At 37.6% G+C, this 19,808-nt stretch overlaps 2 protein-coding genes across 3 annotated transcripts in view; one reads left to right on the top strand and one right to left on the bottom strand.

Moving 5' to 3' along the window:
* LOC134213358 (suppressor of hairless protein) overlaps window positions 1–19,808 on the top strand; it is a 65,356-nt gene that overhangs the window by 33,395 nt on the left and 12,153 nt on the right. For both annotated transcript variants that reach the window (XM_062692350.1, XM_062692349.1), the window contains exon 4: window positions 14,017–14,559. In XM_062692350.1, the coding sequence (XP_062548334.1) occupies window positions 14,017–14,559 (543 nt within the window). The remainder of the gene's footprint in view (window positions 1–14,016; window positions 14,560–19,808) is intronic.
* LOC134217614 (uncharacterized) lies at window positions 14,653–16,735 on the bottom strand. The gene is made up of 3 exons (XM_062696414.1): window positions 16,086–16,735; window positions 15,557–16,003; window positions 14,653–15,160 (listed from the first exon to the last, which is right to left on the bottom strand). The coding sequence occupies exons 2-3, from the start codon at window positions 15,925–15,927 to the stop codon at window positions 14,707–14,709; spliced, it is 825 nt and encodes a 274-aa protein (XP_062552398.1). The 5' UTR covers window positions 15,928–16,003; window positions 16,086–16,735; the 3' UTR covers window positions 14,653–14,706.

Raw genomic sequence — 19,808 nt, 5'->3', positions numbered from 1 at the left:
AATATTCCAAGTAACCCCCCCCCCCCTTTCTAGTGGGAGCTAGTGTGAGCTCCGGGGAAAAAGTGTTCAGGTAATTCCCAATCCTGTACTACGGAGCTTGGAATTAATTCCTTTGTGTCCTTTAGGACCTCTTCTCTTTTGTCTCTTTTTCTACCTTTTATGGTAGATTCCGTCCAGCACACGGCTCGCCCCGCAAAGCCAATCGGCTTCCGCGCCTAACTGTAAAATATCGTGGATCCTCAAAGGAGGACCTTTATCTCGGGCCGTAGGCTCTAACCGATTTCCCCTCTCGGTCGTCCAAGGTGGCTAAGCCACGGCTGGCCGATTGCGAATACGAGGCAAGACACATGCCCACCATCGTCTAGCAACGCCCGCTGGCCCCGTCGGACAAAGACCGTCCGTTCACCGCACCGCTCGCCGGCGAGATTTCTGGTCGCAATCGAGTTCTTTGTTGAATCCTTACGCTTTTGCTATTGATGTGGGCTCTGGCGACCTCAAAGCCAGCTGAGGGTGTCTTCTACATTCTGTTTTGCGATTGAATTGATTCGAGATAAGATTTTTTTCTGCATAAAGGTGAGGGCATGAACGCGCTTGTATATGGGAACATCCATAAATAACGTAACGCTCAGAGGGGGGAGGGCGGGTTGACCGAAGTGTGGCAATCCATACAAAAATTTTCAATGATTCATACAAAAAGAGTGACAAGTACTACGGAATTACATATTGATTGAGTCAAGATTTGCCTTGAAGCCAACAACATATGTAAAAAGAGAAAGTTTATGGTACACATCAAACTTTAAGTTTGATAGAAAAATCTTATATAAAAATGACGAGCGGAGAATTTTATCTCATCATATTTCATAACAATTAAAAGGCATGTTTCTCTGTCTTTTTTCCTTGAGAACTTTAGAAGAAGTAAAACTGTAGTTGTATCTGACATTTAGAAAATGAGACTAGGGTAAATGATGTATCTTGGACAAGCGCAGGACATTCATTAGAAAATATATCGAGATTGAATAGTATAAACCAATTGAAAACCACTAGGTTCATCCAAATACATAACCTATGATTAGTCTTGTGTCTCCATTGCCCAATTTTTGAGTAAATTACGTTTACTAGGTGTAAACTGTGATATACAGCGAACTGAAATATTTTCTTTTTGGACATCAAATATATAATTTCGACATGGAAATTGCATATATTTTGGACAGAGTCATTTTCTCCTAATTTAAAAATGGCCACCTATAGATCTCAATGGTATGACTTACCTACACGTATCCACATTCATTTAAATGCATTTATTTGCTTAACTGACATAGATTAAACCAGAAATTAACATTGTTTCGCAATCTTATCGATATCATTGAAAACAGCCTGAAAGTTGGCAATTAATGGTTCATCCATGTACTGTACATGGGGTGACCAATAAATGTCTGATGCATAAAAACATAACTTCATTTTGGTCACTCCTTTTTCTTCCGTCTCAAGTTCATGTTAAGCGATTGGAATATGTTAGTATGTCAATTACAATCAAACTTTGGCCGCAGGACCTCAAGATTGCCGTTTGAACCAATTTGAACGTGTTTCAGGTGCATGTTACGAAGAGTCCTATAATGCATGTTCTCCTGCATACTTGCGTCCAGCAGGCACTTTGGTAGAAAGCTTTATATTTTAGATAATTTTAAAGATAAATAATAGTTGATTTGGGAAGGTAAAAGTATGCAATGATCATACTTTCGATAAAAAATTTCCTACAATATTGATCGAAGAAGGTCAGGCTTGTCCAAAATATGTACATGTCCAAAATATATCATTTACCCTACCCTCCCCATATGTCCTTGCGTAATTAGTGTACAGCTCCTTATGAGCCATGTGTATAAATAGCAAAGCAAATAACAGTAAATAAAGCACTACATATAAATCAAATTTCAACATACTTCTTTTTAGACGTTTCATTATACCCATTTATTAGTGAAGCCATGATTCGCTGATGTTAATGTTTAAATATGAAAAATCAAGGCAGGTGTAGTCCTTGATTTCAATCTAAGGCAAAATCTACAAAAGCGTGAGGATTACTATTTCTGAATACGCTCATCTGTACCGCATCCATGGGAGGGAAAGGATATGTTAGTGTGATACTTAAAGAGAAGCTCTCGACTCAGCGACACTCTCATAAGTACCACAGAGTTGAATATTGGGAAGGTATTCGTTGGGTCAGGATTTGTCTGTAGCTGGCAATGTGACTGTGGTAAATCTTACCCCGTATCACACTACGTAAAGGTGTCTACCCAGCGTTACGTTATAAAATAAAATGCATAGATTCTACCTATACAACCAAACAGGGCTGGCAATAGTCATTCTCGACGTATGAAGAAAGCGAAACAAATATAGTCTTCGTCATAGCACTGCACGACGCAGCACCTATTCGGATTCTTCGCGCCGCATGCCTACCACGAAGATAGTTGCGCAGCCAAAAATTATGACGATTTCCGTCGTCACTTCTTCGCATAATTGATTGCACGTCACTAAAGACGGACTGGTTAAAACCATAATGGCGTCTAAAATAAACAAATAGTAGGAAATTTGGTAACATAAATGTATCAATAACATTTAAAACGCTTTCAAACGATACTTCATTTATTATTACGAAGGATTGATAAAAATCTATACATGTCTATACAAGTCTTCGTTCTTCGATATCTTCTTCTTCTTCTTCAATAGCTCTACATTCTAACTGGAACTTGGCCGGGTTTTCAACTTCAACAGTATTCTATTAGCACTTCCTTAATTATGGAAAGCTTTTCTATGCCCGCCATTGCATGAATCCTATGTATCTTGTGTGGCAAGTACAATGGATACACTATGCCCACCAGGGTGTCGAGAAAGTTTCCAACCTGAAAACATCCTAGACCGGACCGAAAATCGAACTCGCCATTTCCGGATAAGCAATCCTACGCCTTTGCTCGCAAGGCTACGGGAGACTTCGATTTAGTTGTACGACGAAAGCTAGCGTCGCAATGAAGACACTACAACTCGTCGCTACTATGATATTTCGTACTATGACGATAACTATTGTCAGCCCTGCGCAAATTTGGAATCAGTTTTCTTGTTTATATGCTTTAATATGAAGTGAAAAGAACCTTTATACAATTTAGTTTATAGCTACATTTATTGTTTTTCATGACTTCTTATACATCAATTTATTAACTCAACATTTTAACTAAAACGACTTAAAAGTAGGCATGCGTAACAAACTGAAAATTGTGGAGAAAGTGGAAGTTTACTGTCTTCCATGAAATTAACGATTCCCCGTCGAATGAAATTTGTAGCGCTTCAGAGTAAGTGCCTGAAATATTAACGAAAGATTTTACGCGTTTTTATTTTGCATAACTTTTGCCTATATGGTCTATATGGATAGCTCCCTATACGTTTCAAAATATTATTTTTATATTCAGATCACAGGGTGATTTCTAGCATCAATATCAAGGTGGATCACTCCATTGGTGATGATGATAGTGCTACTATTTATTGTAGCAAGGAATCTGCCTAAAGCACTGTATCTGACTAGCTCTTTGTTCATATTATTGTTTGTATTTCATTTAACTCCTGTAACAAGGGCCAAAAATGGGTGGGTTAGTTCCATTAGCAGAGAAACTTATGCGAGATCTACGGGATCTCCTTCCGGAAGCAGAGAATCCCCTTTTAGAAATTCGTACAAATAATAATAAAATCAAGCCCACGTTTCCCAGATTGATCCAATGATGGAAGGAAAGCCATCCGTTTATGCAATAAGAAGTTGGCAGACCCACTCCCTAATATCATGTTATGTATTCAGACTAATAGCCTATTCAGATTGGGCTATTTATGACTTTGTTAAGTGAGAGGGTATCCAATTATTACGAGGTGTTCAGACTGCAGCAAGATAATATATCTTGACGTTTCCATGTTTCCTCATTTGCACGCTAATACAGGGTTGAATTCAAGGAGAGTTTTAAAATTTAATTTGCGAAATCAAGCATTTGTGTGGCGACAATCGAACATTTTTTTCTAAGCAAAGTCTCCACGAAAAAAAAAATATAAAAAAAATATGAAAAGGGATTTTTGAAGAATATTTGAAGCTCTCATTAAGGATAATGAGCGAAGCTACATTCATTAGTTGACTGCGCCGTTCTTCGGGGAATCAGACTATTCCTCAATTTATTTTTAAGTTTAAAAAGTATTTTGATTCTGTACTATGATCGAACGGAGATTTGATAGAAAAGTTTAGATACTTTTGGGAATTCTCACAAATAAATAAAAAAAGGACGATTGGACCAATTTTCAAGAAATATTATCGAACTAAAATGTATTTCCACCAGTATCTCCATGTATGAAGGGCAACCCAGCAATTTTTTTTTTTCAAAAATGGAAACTGAACCATTGCGTTCTACTCGACAATCAATGATACAGCTTCTAACAAAATCGAATCGTGTGAATGTGATATAATTTAAACTGGATTTTGGATGAATTAATGCATTACCAATCCATGTTTTATTTAAGGTTATTCTACTTTATATATACATCCCATTCAAATCGTACAGTTGTCCCACGTGAAAATGTTGAAATCCAAAGTATATTAAGCCATTCAAGGAGCAGAATTGAAACAATTTATGAAATCATGTTTATTCATCAAATATATTCGTTTTACAACCATTCTTACGTTTTAAATTGTCTTCCGCATTGGCCCTTGAACTTTGAAAATTTATTCGATTTGTTCTATTAAATCTAGGTTTAAGTTAAATACTTCATGTTAATTCTAGAGAGCATCTGTTTTTTAAACAATTCATGTTGAATAAGTGGAGAATAAATAATTATCATCATTATTTTTCATCATATAAAATGCTTTCCACAAAACCATCACAATCCGAGTTATTCTTCAGCGCTCAGAAGATTTCCATCTAACATGCATTCGACAGAAAGAGCATGACTGTCAACTACGAAACGAAATGAAAACAGAGAGAATTTTCTCTCTGGCAAAGAGAGCGTGACGCTTGTCAGTTTTGTTTTGTTGAATTTCTCCCTGCATCCCAGTTAGAACGAAAGCTCTCTCGTAATAATTGTTCGTAATAAATTCTTTGTGACTCTTTTTAGCGGGTATCTTTTGACAGCGCAAAATGTATGGAATATTACGTAAATAATGACATCATAAAGCGTATTTACCCTGAAATGCCAATTATTATGTCATTAATGGCGTAATCTGAACAGGCTATAAGGCCGGAGTGACCCTTGCAGTACATAATAGTCGTCTCTATCAGCTCGGCCCTTGGCTGCACGTCGTCAACCACGCAGTCTATGGAGGGTCCGTCTTCCACCTGATTGATCAGCCTTGCTCGCTTCGCAAAGTGAACAACAGCTGATGCAACTCGTAGTCCATTCGTCTCCTCCACGTACCATCCACCATTTGCACCCTGCCACTTACATCCCGAAAACACCAAGTGAGCGTTAATCCTCCACGACCATCTTCAAATGCATCGCCCATGAATCCCGTCTGGTATATATTTGGAGCATGAAAATAAACGTAAATATGATTCAGATATTAAATTTACACGGATTGAAAGTGTAGACATGTGAATTAACATGGCATGTAATTTCAATTGAATCTCATCAAGCGTTTAAAGTTACACGATCGTGTAATTTTAAATAATGGTGTAGTTTTACATTCGTTTACGACGTTTTTTTTAGATTTAGGAATTTTGGCAGAAAAATTCTAGAAAGTTAAATGGACAATTCAAGCCAGGTTTTCAAAAAGGCATAATGTATTCAATTCAGTTCCTCATCTATATAGCAACCATATGTTGTAAAACAAATCGCCCTTTTTGACAATATTCCTAAATGCAAAAACAGAATTGCATATAGGTCTATACATCAACGCAATTCAATTTTTTTCGACTAAAACAAAACTAAAAACAAATGTGACAGTAATAAAACAACGTGGAATCGAGTTCTATAAATTTATTTATTTATTCATTCAATTATTTATTCTAGAAAAATCTGCCATCCACTTCAAAGTTTGACAAAACTGAGATGATTTTGCAAACAATTCGCTGCATTTGCTTAACGCGTGTTGCCGTTGATTGACCTTTCAACGTCACACGATTTTTGAAGAAAATTTTGAAAGAATATTCCCGAAGATGGTTAATATAGTTCTGTTAAGATCCGAATACCAAATTGGAGAGGGTGCTGCATCATGTCCTCCACTTGCGGATGCACAATAATCTATAGCATCATAGGGTTTGAATGGCGGAACCAAGCAGCCTTTTGATCACCAAGTTTGCTCGTTTGTACATTTTTGTTTGCCGTTACGAATGGTTTTTAGTTTGGCAACTGAATGTACAGGATACTGGTGCCCGGAACAGGTCATATGTTTTACCATCATCTTTACACTATGCTCCACGAAATCACAGCACAAATTCGAACTACGGAAAATGTGATAAAAAAAGAAACGAAATGGTGGATGCCGCAAGCGCACTTCGGTTTTTTTCACTCAGTCAGGTGGTTTTCAGTTTGTTTTGTTCCGACATGATCAAGTGTAAATTTCATGCTGCTGATTTCAAGGACGTGCAAAAATGTTGCTTCCCATACGCGAGTTCATGATTTCCAAAAATGTTTCGAATGTGTGATTTCGGAGGATGCGGGATAATTTTACACGATGATTGAAAATTAAATCAACTTTGATTGAATTATAAATGGTTATCCATTTATTTTTAAAGAAGCTGTTAAAAAATACATTGTACTATAAAATTAGATGGAAATAAATTTAAAATTATATGTTTTTTATGCTCTTATTATGTGCATTAAAATTAACTCAATTTTCAATCGCAATTCTGATTAAATCAATAATTTTTTAAAGCAATTGTGAAAACAACTCAATTTTCAATCATATTTCGGATTCAATCAATTTATTATTACATTATTTCTAATTTACACGTCGTGTAAATTTAAATATTTTTTGCTGTGTACTGCTCCACGAACTCTATTGCAATTGGTGTTAGTCGACGGCATAAAATATGAGATAGTACCTTGTAGGCGGCGTTCAGTAATGTGATTGCGAGTAGTTACTACATAATTGCGCAGTTGCTACACGCCTGCTTATCGCCCTTTATGTAGATAGGACACACATCATATTCCATCCTGTATTGCGGCAGGACCTCCTCTTCCCAAATCTTGGTAATTTCCCAGTGCAGCGTTCTATGTTGTTTTCAGGCGGACAATTTCCTCCTGGATTTCCCGGTGATTGGGAGCTGGAAAACGTATGTCCTGCGCGCGTGCTTCCAGGTTCGTCACCATACCGCCATCGTTGTACACTGGATTCTGTTTTTACACGATTTACATTTTCTCAATTTTACATTCATGCTAAATGTTTAACGCATATTAATTATTATGTGATTTTTGTTTGATCTATCTGGATTGTTTTAAACATGTTGCGAAGACTTTGGTAGTAAATTGAGGTCACACGATCAAAAATACGAGCGTGTTGTACACCGTCGAGAGTTTTGATGGCAGGCTTACTGCAACGAAGCAGTGGTCGGATTCTATATTTTCACTGTGATACGATGTAATTCTTAATTATGTACGATGACCAGGGTTGCAAAAATCGCTCTCAACAGATAACGAACAACGATAAAAGAAAGGATTCGATAGGCGGCCCCTACTAAGGGGTTTGAAACTAACCGCAAGTCGAGCACATCTGTAAATTAGCGTCCATATACAGATGTGCTCGACTGGCGTTTAGCGGCAGTATAGTTATTTTTTAAAAATATCCCTTAAATCACCTTCTTTTCAGGCCGCCAGAGTCTTCAGGCGCCCCTGACATCCAACAAGTTTGCCGGATAACACAATGCTAGTGAAATATCAACAAAATTCTTCCAGATCTGTATACTTCTATAACTCCTATGTTTATTGAAAATCGAAGCTTGAAAAATGCTGAAAAATGTAGGTATAATAAATTGGAGTAAAAAAATGACATTAAGGTGGAACACACAAATCAAAATCCTTTTTTTTCGAGGCTGCTACCAAGCCAAGTTTTATTTTTACTCCCGGAAGCTACAGGGGATGTCCAAAATATCTGGGATAGGCAAATTTTGGGCATAATTAGATGTGTTGTAACTATGTCAATTATTATCCGATTTTGACAATTCAGGGATGCCTGAACTAGAAATTTAATGTAGTTTCATCATATGTCCATGGAACCGACCATGACCATCGGTTACCGGAGATGTTCCGGTTTTTTCGAAGGTAGGTTCAGAACCGTAAATTTGTGGTGGGTATTAGGATTAGTTGTGGTTGAAAACAGAATAATATTAGTAACCACAAATAAAGTAGGGTCCTTTCTGATTGGAACCATATGTTGAAATTCTAAATCGGACCAGGATCAAGTGAGATATGGCCATTTGCTTAGAATCGGTGCCGATCGGGAGTTTTAAAAGAGACCAGGACACAAATTCATTTGAATCAAGCTTTTTGACCAATTTTCAATTAGGATTACATTCCACAAGTCTTCTGATACGTCAATAATGAAAAACCAATTAAAAAGACGGGTCCTAAAGTTGCTGAGGTGCCCCCGGGGAACCTGTAGAAGAGGACATTTCAGTTTTAGCGCCAAAACTGGTCATTCGACGGTTCGTTGCTCATGGTTTTCTATCAGGAAGCTAGGTTTGATTATAAAATGGACCATTGGCGATTTTGACCGCTTCCGGGGCCCACAGATTGTCCCTGAGGATCTTGTAGAAGGGGACATTTCAGTTTTAACACCAAAGCTAGTCATTCAACGGCTCGTTTCTCATGGTTTTCGATCGGGAAGCGTTCTATGAATATAAAATGGAACATTGATGACTCTGACCGCTTCCGGGACCTACGGATTGTCCCCCAGATATACCTGTAGAAGGGGATATTTCTGTTTTAGTGCCAAAACTGGTCGTTCGACGGTTCGTTTTGCATGGTTTTCTATCAGAAAGTGAGGTATGAATATAAAATGGATCACTGACGATTTTGACCGCTTCCTGGACCTACGGATTGTTCCCGGGGAACTTGTAGAAGGGGACGTTCCACATTCTGCGCCAAAATAAGTCATTAGAGGGTTCTTTTTCAAGGTTTTCGGTCAAGAAGCGAGGAATAAATATTGAATGAATTATTTACGATTATGATCACTTCCGGAACCTATGCATTGCTCCAAGGAAATCTGTTGAAGGAAACATTTCAGTTTTAGCTCCAAAACCAAGGATGCTAACGATCATTCAGTAATTTGCGTTCGATCATTTAGTAGTTTGTCAATAACACATTCCAGAAGCTGAATTTCAAAATATGTTGTATGGCGGACTTCTAGTGCGAAGGTTTTTCTACAACTCTGCCTAATGGTTCGTTGTTTGAATTCCACTAGTAACGAAGTTATAGCTATAGTTTCAGTAACTTAGACTAAATGATAACAAAATTCCAATCATTTAGTTTAAGTTACTGCAACTAGCGCTCTAACTCCGTTATTAGTTGAATTCTAATAACGAACCATTAGGCAAAGTTGCAGAAAAACCTTTGCACTAGAAGTCACCCGTACAACATATTTTGAAATTCAGCTTCTGAAATGTTTTATTGACAAACTACTAAATGACCTTGTCATAAGACGAGTTAATACAATCCCATTGAATTCCACCACTTAATTGTATCTCGACAGATACGTATTTCGACCTCAACAGTAAGGCCGTCTTCAGTGTCTCGTACTTGACTCGACTTAAGTACGAGACTCGAGTCAAGTACGAGACACTGAAGACGGCCTTACTGTTGAGGTCGAAATACGTATCTGTCGAGATACAATTAAGTGGTGGAATTCAATGGGATTGTATTAACTCGTCTTATGACAAGTGAAGACATTCCACTAAAAAGCTCAAAATAATTTTCTTATCAAACTACTAAATGATCGAACGCAAATTACTGAATGATCGTTAACATCCTTGTCCAAAACAAGTCACTGGACGGATTTTTTTTCATGGTTTACTATCAGGAAGCGCATTACGAATATAAAATGGACCATTGACGACTCTGGCCGCTTCCGGAAACGACGGATTGTCCGCCAGGGAACCCGTAGAAGGGGACATTTCAGTTTTAGCACCAAAGTTAGTTATTCGACTGATCGTAGCTCATAGTTTGCAAATAGGAAGCAAGGTATGAATATAAAATAGATCATTGACTACTTTGATTGCTCCCGGAACCAACAGATTACCTCGCTTCCCGATCGAAAACCAGAAGGAAAGAGCCGTTGAATGATTAGCTTTGATGCTTGAACTAAAATGTCCTCTTCTACAAGATCCCGGGGAAAATTTGTAAGTCCCGGAAGCGGTCAAAGCCGTCAATGGACCATTTTATATTCATACCTCGCTTCCTGATAGAAAACCATGAAAAACGATCCGTCGAATGACCAGTTTTGCCGCTAAAACTGAAATGTCCCCTTCTATAGGTTCCCCGGGGACAATCCGTAGGTCCCGGAAGCGGTCAAAGCCGTCAATGGACCATTTTATATTCATACCTCGCTTCCTGATAGAAAACCATGAAAAACGATCCGTCAAATGACCAGTTTTGGCGCTAAAACTGAAATGTCCCCTTCTACAGGTTCCCCGGGGGCACCCCAGCAACTTTAGGATCCGTCTTTTAAATTGTTTTTTTTTTATTATTGACGTATCAGAAGACTTTTGGAATGTAATTACAATTGAAGATTGGTCAAAAAGCTTGATTCAAATGAATTTGTGCCCTGGTCCCTTTCAAAACTCTAGATCGGCACCGATTCTAATCAAATGGCCATATCTCACTTGATCCTGGTCCGATTTAGAATTTCAACATATGGTTCCAATCAGAAAGAGCCCTACTTTATTTGTGATTACTAATATTATTCTGTTTTCAACCACAACTAATCCTAATACCCACCACACATTCACGGTTTTGAACCTACCTTCGAAAAACCCGGAATATCTCCGGTATCCGATGGTCATGGTCGGTTCCATGGACATATGATGAAACTACATTAAATTTCTAGTTCAGGCATCCCTGAATTGTGAAAATCGGATAATAATTGACATAGTTACAAAACATCTAATTATGCCCAAAATTTGCCTATCCCAGTTATTTTGGACATCCCCTGTATACTGTAGGCAGATCCGTCAAGTCTAAGTATGTGCTCAACGAGCATGAATTTTATATGGAAAATTTCGACTAAATATATGGGGAAATGAATCTCTATATGACGCGTTAGATTGCCATTATCTTACGCACCATATAAATATAAAATCATTTGCATGATATAAATCTTAAAAAGGGGGGAGGGGATAAATCCTAGAAAAAATGCTTCCGTAATAAGTGTACGTCTGGTACCCTAATTTTAAAACGAGCTTCGACCAAATGAAGTAAATCGAAGTACATTGATCTAATCGATTCTGTTTTACTCTCCTTATTATAACTTCTCTGTTTTGCTTTTCTCGTACAACAAAGTTGTACCGAAAGGCTATTATTTCACTCAAAAATCGGACTTTTAATAGAAGTCTCGGATACCCATGATGTTAGATACCAATCGACTCAGCTCGTCGAACGGAACAAATGTCTGTCAGTCCGTGCGTATGTGTGTGTGCACACGAAAACCGAAAAACATTAGTCACTTTTTCATATAGTAATTCTTAACCGATTTTCTCGCAACATTCGAGAAAGGAAAAACTCTAGTTGATCACTATTAAATATAATCACAATCTGTCATTGGGTTCAAAAGTTATGAAGAAAATGGTGTGTTGCACCATATAAGCTTGGTTGGTTGATTCGCTATACAGCGTTTGCATGAGCCGTAATGTAGATGGTATTGAATGACTACAACGCCTCTCATATGTAAAATAGTTGAAGGGATTAACTTTCCCATATGGTTAGTAGATTTTCCTAACCGACTGGATTTTTAAAAATAATTTCTGAGAGCAAGATACTTTTGTTTCAGGGAGTATTAGCATTCAAAAAAAAAAGAATTTAGATTTTTGTTTATTAGATGTGGTCCATCTTAATCAATATGTTGTACTATTATTTTTTTTTTTTTTTTTTTTTTTGAAGGTTTACTGGCGGGACTCTGAATAGAGTAGAAACCTCTGCACCAGGCCTTTGATGATACCGTTGCATAATTCCTTTCGAAGCAGTTTGCCAGCCGTACACGGAACATGTCGTCCAAGAAGACGCTGTTGCAACTGAATCAGAGGGAATTACGTTCATAAATAGTCAGACAGGTCTCATGCTAACTAACATCGTTATAGTTTAAAGTCATTTTCTTGTCAGAGTCAAACTATTTTGTCAGTTTTTATGCTATTTAGACGTCTATTGTCATTGTACGCGCTCGAAATCGACCGAAGCAGTTTTTTCAACTCACATGGAACATGTTGCCCAATGCTTCATCGAAGAAACTGAGTCGGAAGTTTTTTTTATCAAGTATAAGAAAGTGTTCAATCCCCGATTTATAAAAAATGACAAGTTAATAACTTTTGAAGCAGTTTTCCAGCCGTACAAGGATCATGTCGTCCATTAAGACACTGTTGAACTGGCTCAAAAGACATTACATTTACAACTCTAATAGATACTCTCTCCCATTATCTCATTCCCAATCATATAGATTTTTTTTAATCTTCCGTTTATTTTGGAGGCTCAATTGCCGAATCATATAGATTGATCTGTACGATGTCATTCTTGTCTTTATGGTCAGAAGGTATGAAGTATGCGTTCCTTGAATTACTTTGCTTGCCTAAGTTATTGGTTCATCCTGTGTCAATACTATCAAACACAATGTAAGTTATGTCTTGTAAAAAGTGGAAACTGTTCGTGCATTTAGTCTATTTTATTGTTATTCCTTTGTCAAGGTATTACTATTATTATGTTCTAATAAGTAGCTTGATCGTTTCCAAACTAACTGTCATTATCTATCATGTACTAATGATCAGTTATGAGTCAGCTATAGGGGAAGATCCATAAAGTACGTCACGCAAAAATTGGCGATTTTCAACCCCCCCTCCCCCCTTCGTCACACTTTTTGTATTAAAACTCCAAAATTTTTGTATGAGTCGTCACGCTGCTCGGAACCCCCCTCCCCCCTAGGAGCGTGACATACTTTGTGGATGGCCCCTAGGATTCACTTTTCGGTGGCAAAGTGAAGCTTCATCACGCCTATTCCCTACTATAAGTAAAAATTATCGTGAATGAAGCCGTCATAAGATTGTTCATATACCATCATTATAATTTGCGGTATTTTTTATTATTGCTCTTCGAAGTGAGGCATAACAAAATAAAACTGGCACCACGTTCCTAGTTTTGAAAAAACTTCTACTCAGTGAATCCAGCAGTCGATTCCCTACGAATGTCTTGAATTTTGTCTTGTTTTTTAAATAAATGCCTAGCTAGCTAAATGTAAGCGTGGCTACGACTCATCGTCACAGGGAACGCATCAGAAAAGTATTGCCGAAAAGAAGAGAACTTACATCATTATCACTGATGAAAAGGCCTCTGCCTGACTGCACTACCATTCAAGGCTCCAAGACACGATGTCCGTTGGATCACATGCAAATGCCGTAAATTAGTGCGTCAATGCCAGATATGTAACGCGGCACCAAACAAAAATAGTCAACATGTGATACCACCACGACAGGATATGTCTTTGGTTGCCATCTCAGTGCTAATGGCGTAAGCCGACCCACCGCGGCAAGGTAACATATCCGAGGGGAAGGTAATCAATATGTTGTACTATTATTACTACGATACTCAAACAAAAAGTTGTCAACATAGACTCGTCTTTCTGTATTGGTCCTAGTAGAAGCAACACTTCTGTTCGGGTCCAATCTTGACAAATCTTGGATACATAAAAAAATGTTTTCTACGTATGCAGTTACAATTTTTCTGAACTATTGTTTACCCCGGGTTATCATACGGTACTGATAGCAATTTACGGTATCAATAATTATTTTCTCTATCTATTATTTGCAGGTCCGTGACGGGTATGTGCACTATGGCGCGACAGTAAAACTAGTCTGCTCCGTGACAGGTATGGCCCTGCCACGGTTAGTGATCCGAAAGGTGGACAAACAAATGGCGCTGCTTGAGGCAGACGATCCCGTGTCACAGCTCCACAAATGTGCATTCCATATGAAAGATACTGAACGGATGTACCTGTGTTTGTCGCAGGAAAAAATCATCCAGTTCCAGGCGACGCCGTGTCCGAAGGAACCCAACAAGGAGATGATAAACGACGGAGCCTGTTGGACAATCATCTCCACCGATAAGGCTGAGTACCAGTTCTACGAGGGGATGGGACCGGTGCGGACACCGGTTACCCCAGTGCCAATAGTTAATTCGCTACACCTGAACGGCGGTGCCGATGTGGCGATGCTTGAGATTACGGGTGACAATTTCACACCTTCGCTACAGGCGTGGTTCGGCGACGTAGAGGCGGAAACCATGTACCGATGCGCGGAATCGTTGCTCTGTGTGGTGCCGGACATCTCGCAGTTTAGAGGAGAGTGGTCATGGGTGAGTGTTCGTCTATTTTCATAAATGCTAACATTGTTCTAAGTCGATTGGCTAATAAGCATGAATTTATTAATTTTCCAATTTGAAGAGGTAACTTGACATGGTTTGATACTTTTCGTTATATTCAAGAGTTTCATGTAAATTCACTTAATCTTTGCTCTTACTTCTAATAGATTTTTTGCTCTTCTTTTTTCCCCCGGTAACCCCACCTCCACCGCTTTGATTGCCATCGTCCTCCTCGGTAGATTTGGATTTGGATTTTGATTTTCTCCGGACAGGTTTACGTCCTTTCTTCGAACTACCACTGCCACTGTCAATACTTTTCTGGTTTAGATCTGCCAGCATTTTGGTCGTTGCAATTTGCTGCTGTGAGTTGGTTTTCTGGATGGGTGGCTTCGGAACCACCCGAGTGTAGAGATCATAGTTGAAATCCAAGCAGACTTTGCCGTTGCAAAATTCCTCGAGACACTCGTTGCAAGTAAAAATACGTGACTCGATGATTCCGGATTTGTTTTTCACTTTACGGATCGAAGAAGACAGTTGATTCTCACGTTTATCACGCTGTTCGGTTTTTATCTGCAGCTTTCCTAGTTCAACCAACCTGTAAGTTGTAGATTTCATGTAAAAATAAAAAAAATCTTAATTTTCAATAAATTTTTGTTGAATTACATATACATAAATTCCAATATATTTTTACGAACTATTTGATTATTGAAGATCTGTGGTCTACCAGATGAAAAATTTCTATTTGTGCTTTTACCAAAAATTTACCGTTTTTACCAAAAATTAAAAAAAAATCGCTCATGGTTTTTTAAACGAATCTAGAAAACAGAAATGTACGACTCGTCCATTCAAAAAAGTCAAACTCCATGCTGCACTATTTTAGGTGCAGCTGATTGTGCCTAATGTGACACATGCATGCAATATGAGTTCAGTGAACTTTCAGTGGGTATTTAGAACATGAATATATAACGGCAACGAATAAATAATGACATACTTGCTAAAGTACTCCTCTTCAATTTTGGTTTTCGGTCGTTGAGGGGTCAACATTTTCCAATCAATCGATACGCTACATAGCTCCATTATTACCAGATTCCTCATTTCCGAAGGTATTGGGTCCATATAAGTATACAGTTTGTCCCGATCTCCTCCGTTTTTCAGCAGCATTTTAAGTTCCTTCTTTGGCATTTTGTAGCTCGAGTCCTTGTCCTTGAAGCGGATTTCATCGGACCGGACTTTTACGGGACGCATTTTGTAGTCCGGAACTTTTTCGTACATTCTTTTGAACTCCTCCCGGCTGGCGGCCGTTGACCGGGAGAGGTCGAGGATGGGAACCACTTCTTTTTTCTTCCCAAATAAATCATCCATGTTTGTGCCTTTATTAAGTTAGCAGCCACTTACAGTTAGTGGGAAAATGGAGGAACAATTCTAGTTCTTTTGTGCTCTGTAATGTAAATTATAACTATACGATAAGTGGGAGCTTCGTTGGCGATGAAGATACCAAGTTTTTTCTCACGTTAACTTACCCTCGCCGATGGAAGAAAAACAGCGTGGAAACAATCGACAATCGTTGTCGGAGGAAATTAAATATTCATAAGAGAACTTAGATCTAGTAACAACTACTTTGTGCAGTGCAGTCTGTGTGGTGTGGTAACGACGTTGACTGCGCTAATACTGCGTACCAAAGGAAACACTCTCTCGTCAATAGTGGATGGATACTAGCAGATGTAGCATTGTTGATGCGCCAAGTAGCTGCCATTGCCACCCCGTTCACTCCCGGGGTGGTTGTTCCGATGTTATCGATTTAATAATGGGAAAACCTGTTGCTATAGCGGTAGCTAGGTGGAAGTTAAATGAGTTTATTATCAATGACGTCGCTGCTTCGTGTTCGAAGTGTAATCTTTGAAGTTCCGCAAAAAAGCGCTCTTGAGTGTGCTAGCGGAACTAATAAGTAGGTTTGTTTGGTGGGAAAAATGTCAGATATTAGATGGATTTGCACGTTTACGAATAAAACTATTTGAAAATAAAAGAAAAATCTTTAAGTACACAATAAGTCCAAAAACGAAGATGTAACCATTTGAATTAATATATTTTATCAAATGTTTCATCCGTGTTTTAATGGATAATACTAAAGCATCGATAATAGGAGAGACAAAACTTTGAAATTAATAATTAGTGGTCATTAGTGGTTACGCGGATTTTGGGATTTACGCGGCTTTTTTACGTGGATTTCTGGATTAACGCGAATTTTGGAATTTAGGGAACATCTATAAATTTAGGGAATTTAGAGAACATCCATAAATTACGTAACGCTTAGGGGGGGGGGTGTTCCTTGAAGTGTGACGACCCATACAAAATTTTCAGATTTGCCATGCAAAATGTGTGACATAAGGGGGAGAGAGTGGGGTGTTCAAGAAGGCCAATATTTGCGTTACGTAATTAATGGATCTTCTCGAGTTTATACACAAACTTTTTGACGTAGGACTACGACGAGTATTTCTATACCTGGATACACTTTGCGATTGTGAAAATCGAAAGCGTCACGAAAATATGATAGACTTTGAACCAGAGCATTAGTGATTAATCATAGATTTAATCATGATTAATGAATAATGGGTTATTTAACCATTATTCATTAATCATAATCATACAAAAAATACGATTTGATCATTAATCACTAATCGTTAATCATAGAATTTTACATTTAATCATTAATCACTAATCATAATCATAACTGTTTTGAGTTTATTCATTAATAATCAATTTTAATCATTGCATACATCGCTTTTATTCATTAATATTTAATCATAATCATATAATTTTTATACCTTTTAATAACCCAATTCGGAAGAAAGGTTACTTGCTTTTTGATCACTATGTAAATCATTCAATTTGATTATTCATAATCATTAATCATTAATCATACACATATTGTGTCAACATTTATTCATGATTGGCAATCGTTAATCACACTCCAAACGTTTTATTCATTAATCATAATCGTTAAACATTGTCAAAAATTAATATAATCGTTAATCATAATCATTAATCATTGTCAAAAATGAGTAAATCATTATTCATAATCTTTAATCATAGAGTTGAATGATTTAATCATAACAAATTTAATCATTCAATGGAAGCTTTATTCATTAACGCTCTGTTGAACGTTAATATTGTCTATGCGAGTCATCGCAGGAACGTCGCTGAACCGTCGCATCGCTCAACCAGCGAGCGATTTCCAGTTTGGTGCTGCGGCGACGCATTAAATTTGCCTTCGTCGCTGGAGCACTTACTGGAAAGGGTCACCAGCGACCAGCGACGTAGTTGAGACAAGTTCATACATGTTCTTGATTTCATCTGTATCGATAATATCTTAGACGTTTCTCGAGGGCTTTTCATTTTTTTGGCTTTTGATTTTGCAATCATTTATCATCGATAATTGCCCAGGTAACCAATGAGCATTAAAGTAAGCACTATCCAGCTTTTTACGCAAAGGTGCCATAATACTTAGCATCACCCCTTTTGACATATGCTGTGTACACTCTAATTTTCATATAGATAGATCTCAGCAGTCTTTGACTTATTATATTTTCTATTCCAAAATAAAACTGTCAAAATTTTGCTAGAGTTCGAGACGTGAAATATGGTTTTATCTCAGGATTTTATATTCAAACTAGAATTTCTATGAATTATTTATTTATAAATTCATAGTTTTACTACCTTCCTACTTTTTAGGTGTCCATAACAATTTTGGGGACTCATTTGGATGATTTAAATCTTGCTGCCGCGAAACTCAAAGATATTTGGTGTTTTCGTAGAAATATTGATGGGGATATTATTCACACGATGTACATCTCGGAAGACCGAAACCCTCAAACATGTTGCTAAAAATATAACTCCACGTAATGCGCTTTAGAGCAGGAATGTTTTGGTGACCCATTGGTGATTTTGTGAGCACAGAATGACCATCTGGAATATCCATCACGTAAGGACATGATGAAGTGTCTGTCATTCCCTACTTTCATACAAAAATGAGTATAACAAATTGTTGTGTTTTGATTGTGAGGGGATTGAAACTTAAAGATAATACTCTTGCATATTTATTAGAAATAATACGACGAACTTCCCAAAATTACTATTTTTAATAATACTTTCGGTCGTGTTCTGTATTTCTTGGAATTTATCTTCTTTCAATAATTATTACAACTGTCAGCCAAGAAGGTGATTTGGTGGTTTCGTGTTTCCCAGAATTATACGATAAAACGACTATATCCAGCCCTCCCTCTCCACACAGACTACAACAGAATCAAATAGGACAGTTCTGTTTTCCAATAAGTGCAGTTCACAATCCAGCAAAATGGTCTAAAAGTTGCATCTTTCAATTGCCGGTGGCTTCTGAATGATCACCTATACAATCAAACAATGGAAAGAATCATACGGATCATTACAGATTGTGGTATCAATATCCCGTAAGTCGATAGAATATTAACAATATTTCGTTTTGTTATTCCTAATTTTCTCAGGATCTCCGAGTGTTATTCAAGTCTCCCCCAAGTCCTAAAAATATAAGAAATTAGATTGATTTTTAAGAGCAAAAAATCAAGAACCTTCACTTATGTTGTATCCAAATATGACAGATCTGCAGTTAGACTTTAATTCATGGCTACTAAGATATAACATCATATTTTTATAGATTGTGTATACAGTACATGTCAAATTCGATTCACCCATTGGTAATTTATGGCTAGCGTAAAAAGCTCGATAGTAGCATTATACTGGCATTGCATGTGCTCCATGCTGTATATAAGCATTTCGAAAACCTGGCTGTTCTAAATAAGCATTCTCAAAGCAATCATGTGAGGCATAGTCTTATAATAGCATTTTGAATGCACAATGTTGTTTTTCGTTAAGTGCAATGAAACAGCTACATTAGTGCCACTTTAAAGCCTGTAGTGTTAATACGTCGATCGTTTCCCAAAATGGAACTATATAGCGGGGACTATTTGTCCAATGAACTTACATTTGAGAATGGAAATCGGTACGTGCAGATTTTTTTTTCCATTCTGACCATTGCATTGACAGGAGTATCTGTCGTTAACCTAACCCTATCACTAAATACATAGTTTACCCGAGCAGAGAATGAAAACAAACTGAAAACTTATTTTGATATTTTGATACTTTCACTTGCAATAACAAATTTTGGTGACCCTGTGGTCGAGTTAATAGTAATCATATCAAAAGTTGAGAAC

The sequence above is a fragment of the Armigeres subalbatus genome, chromosome 2, assembly GCF_024139115.2.
Source record: "Armigeres subalbatus isolate Guangzhou_Male chromosome 2, GZ_Asu_2, whole genome shotgun sequence".
Classification (NCBI taxonomy): domain Eukaryota; kingdom Metazoa; phylum Arthropoda; class Insecta; order Diptera; family Culicidae; genus Armigeres; species Armigeres subalbatus.
Note: the sequence above shows the minus strand (reverse complement) of the source record. Positions and strands in the feature narration are given on the sequence as shown.

Bases quoted from the DNA above. Each gene is read 5' to 3' on its own strand.
- LOC134217614 (XM_062696414.1), bottom strand. From the start codon at position 15,927: ATGGATGATTTATTTGGGAAGAAAAAAGAAGTGGTTCCCATCCTCGAC. The intron at 15,161-15,556 runs GTATGTCATTAT...TACAACTTACAG, and splicing joins GAAGAGGAGTACTTTAGCAA to GTTGGTTGAACTAGGAAAGC.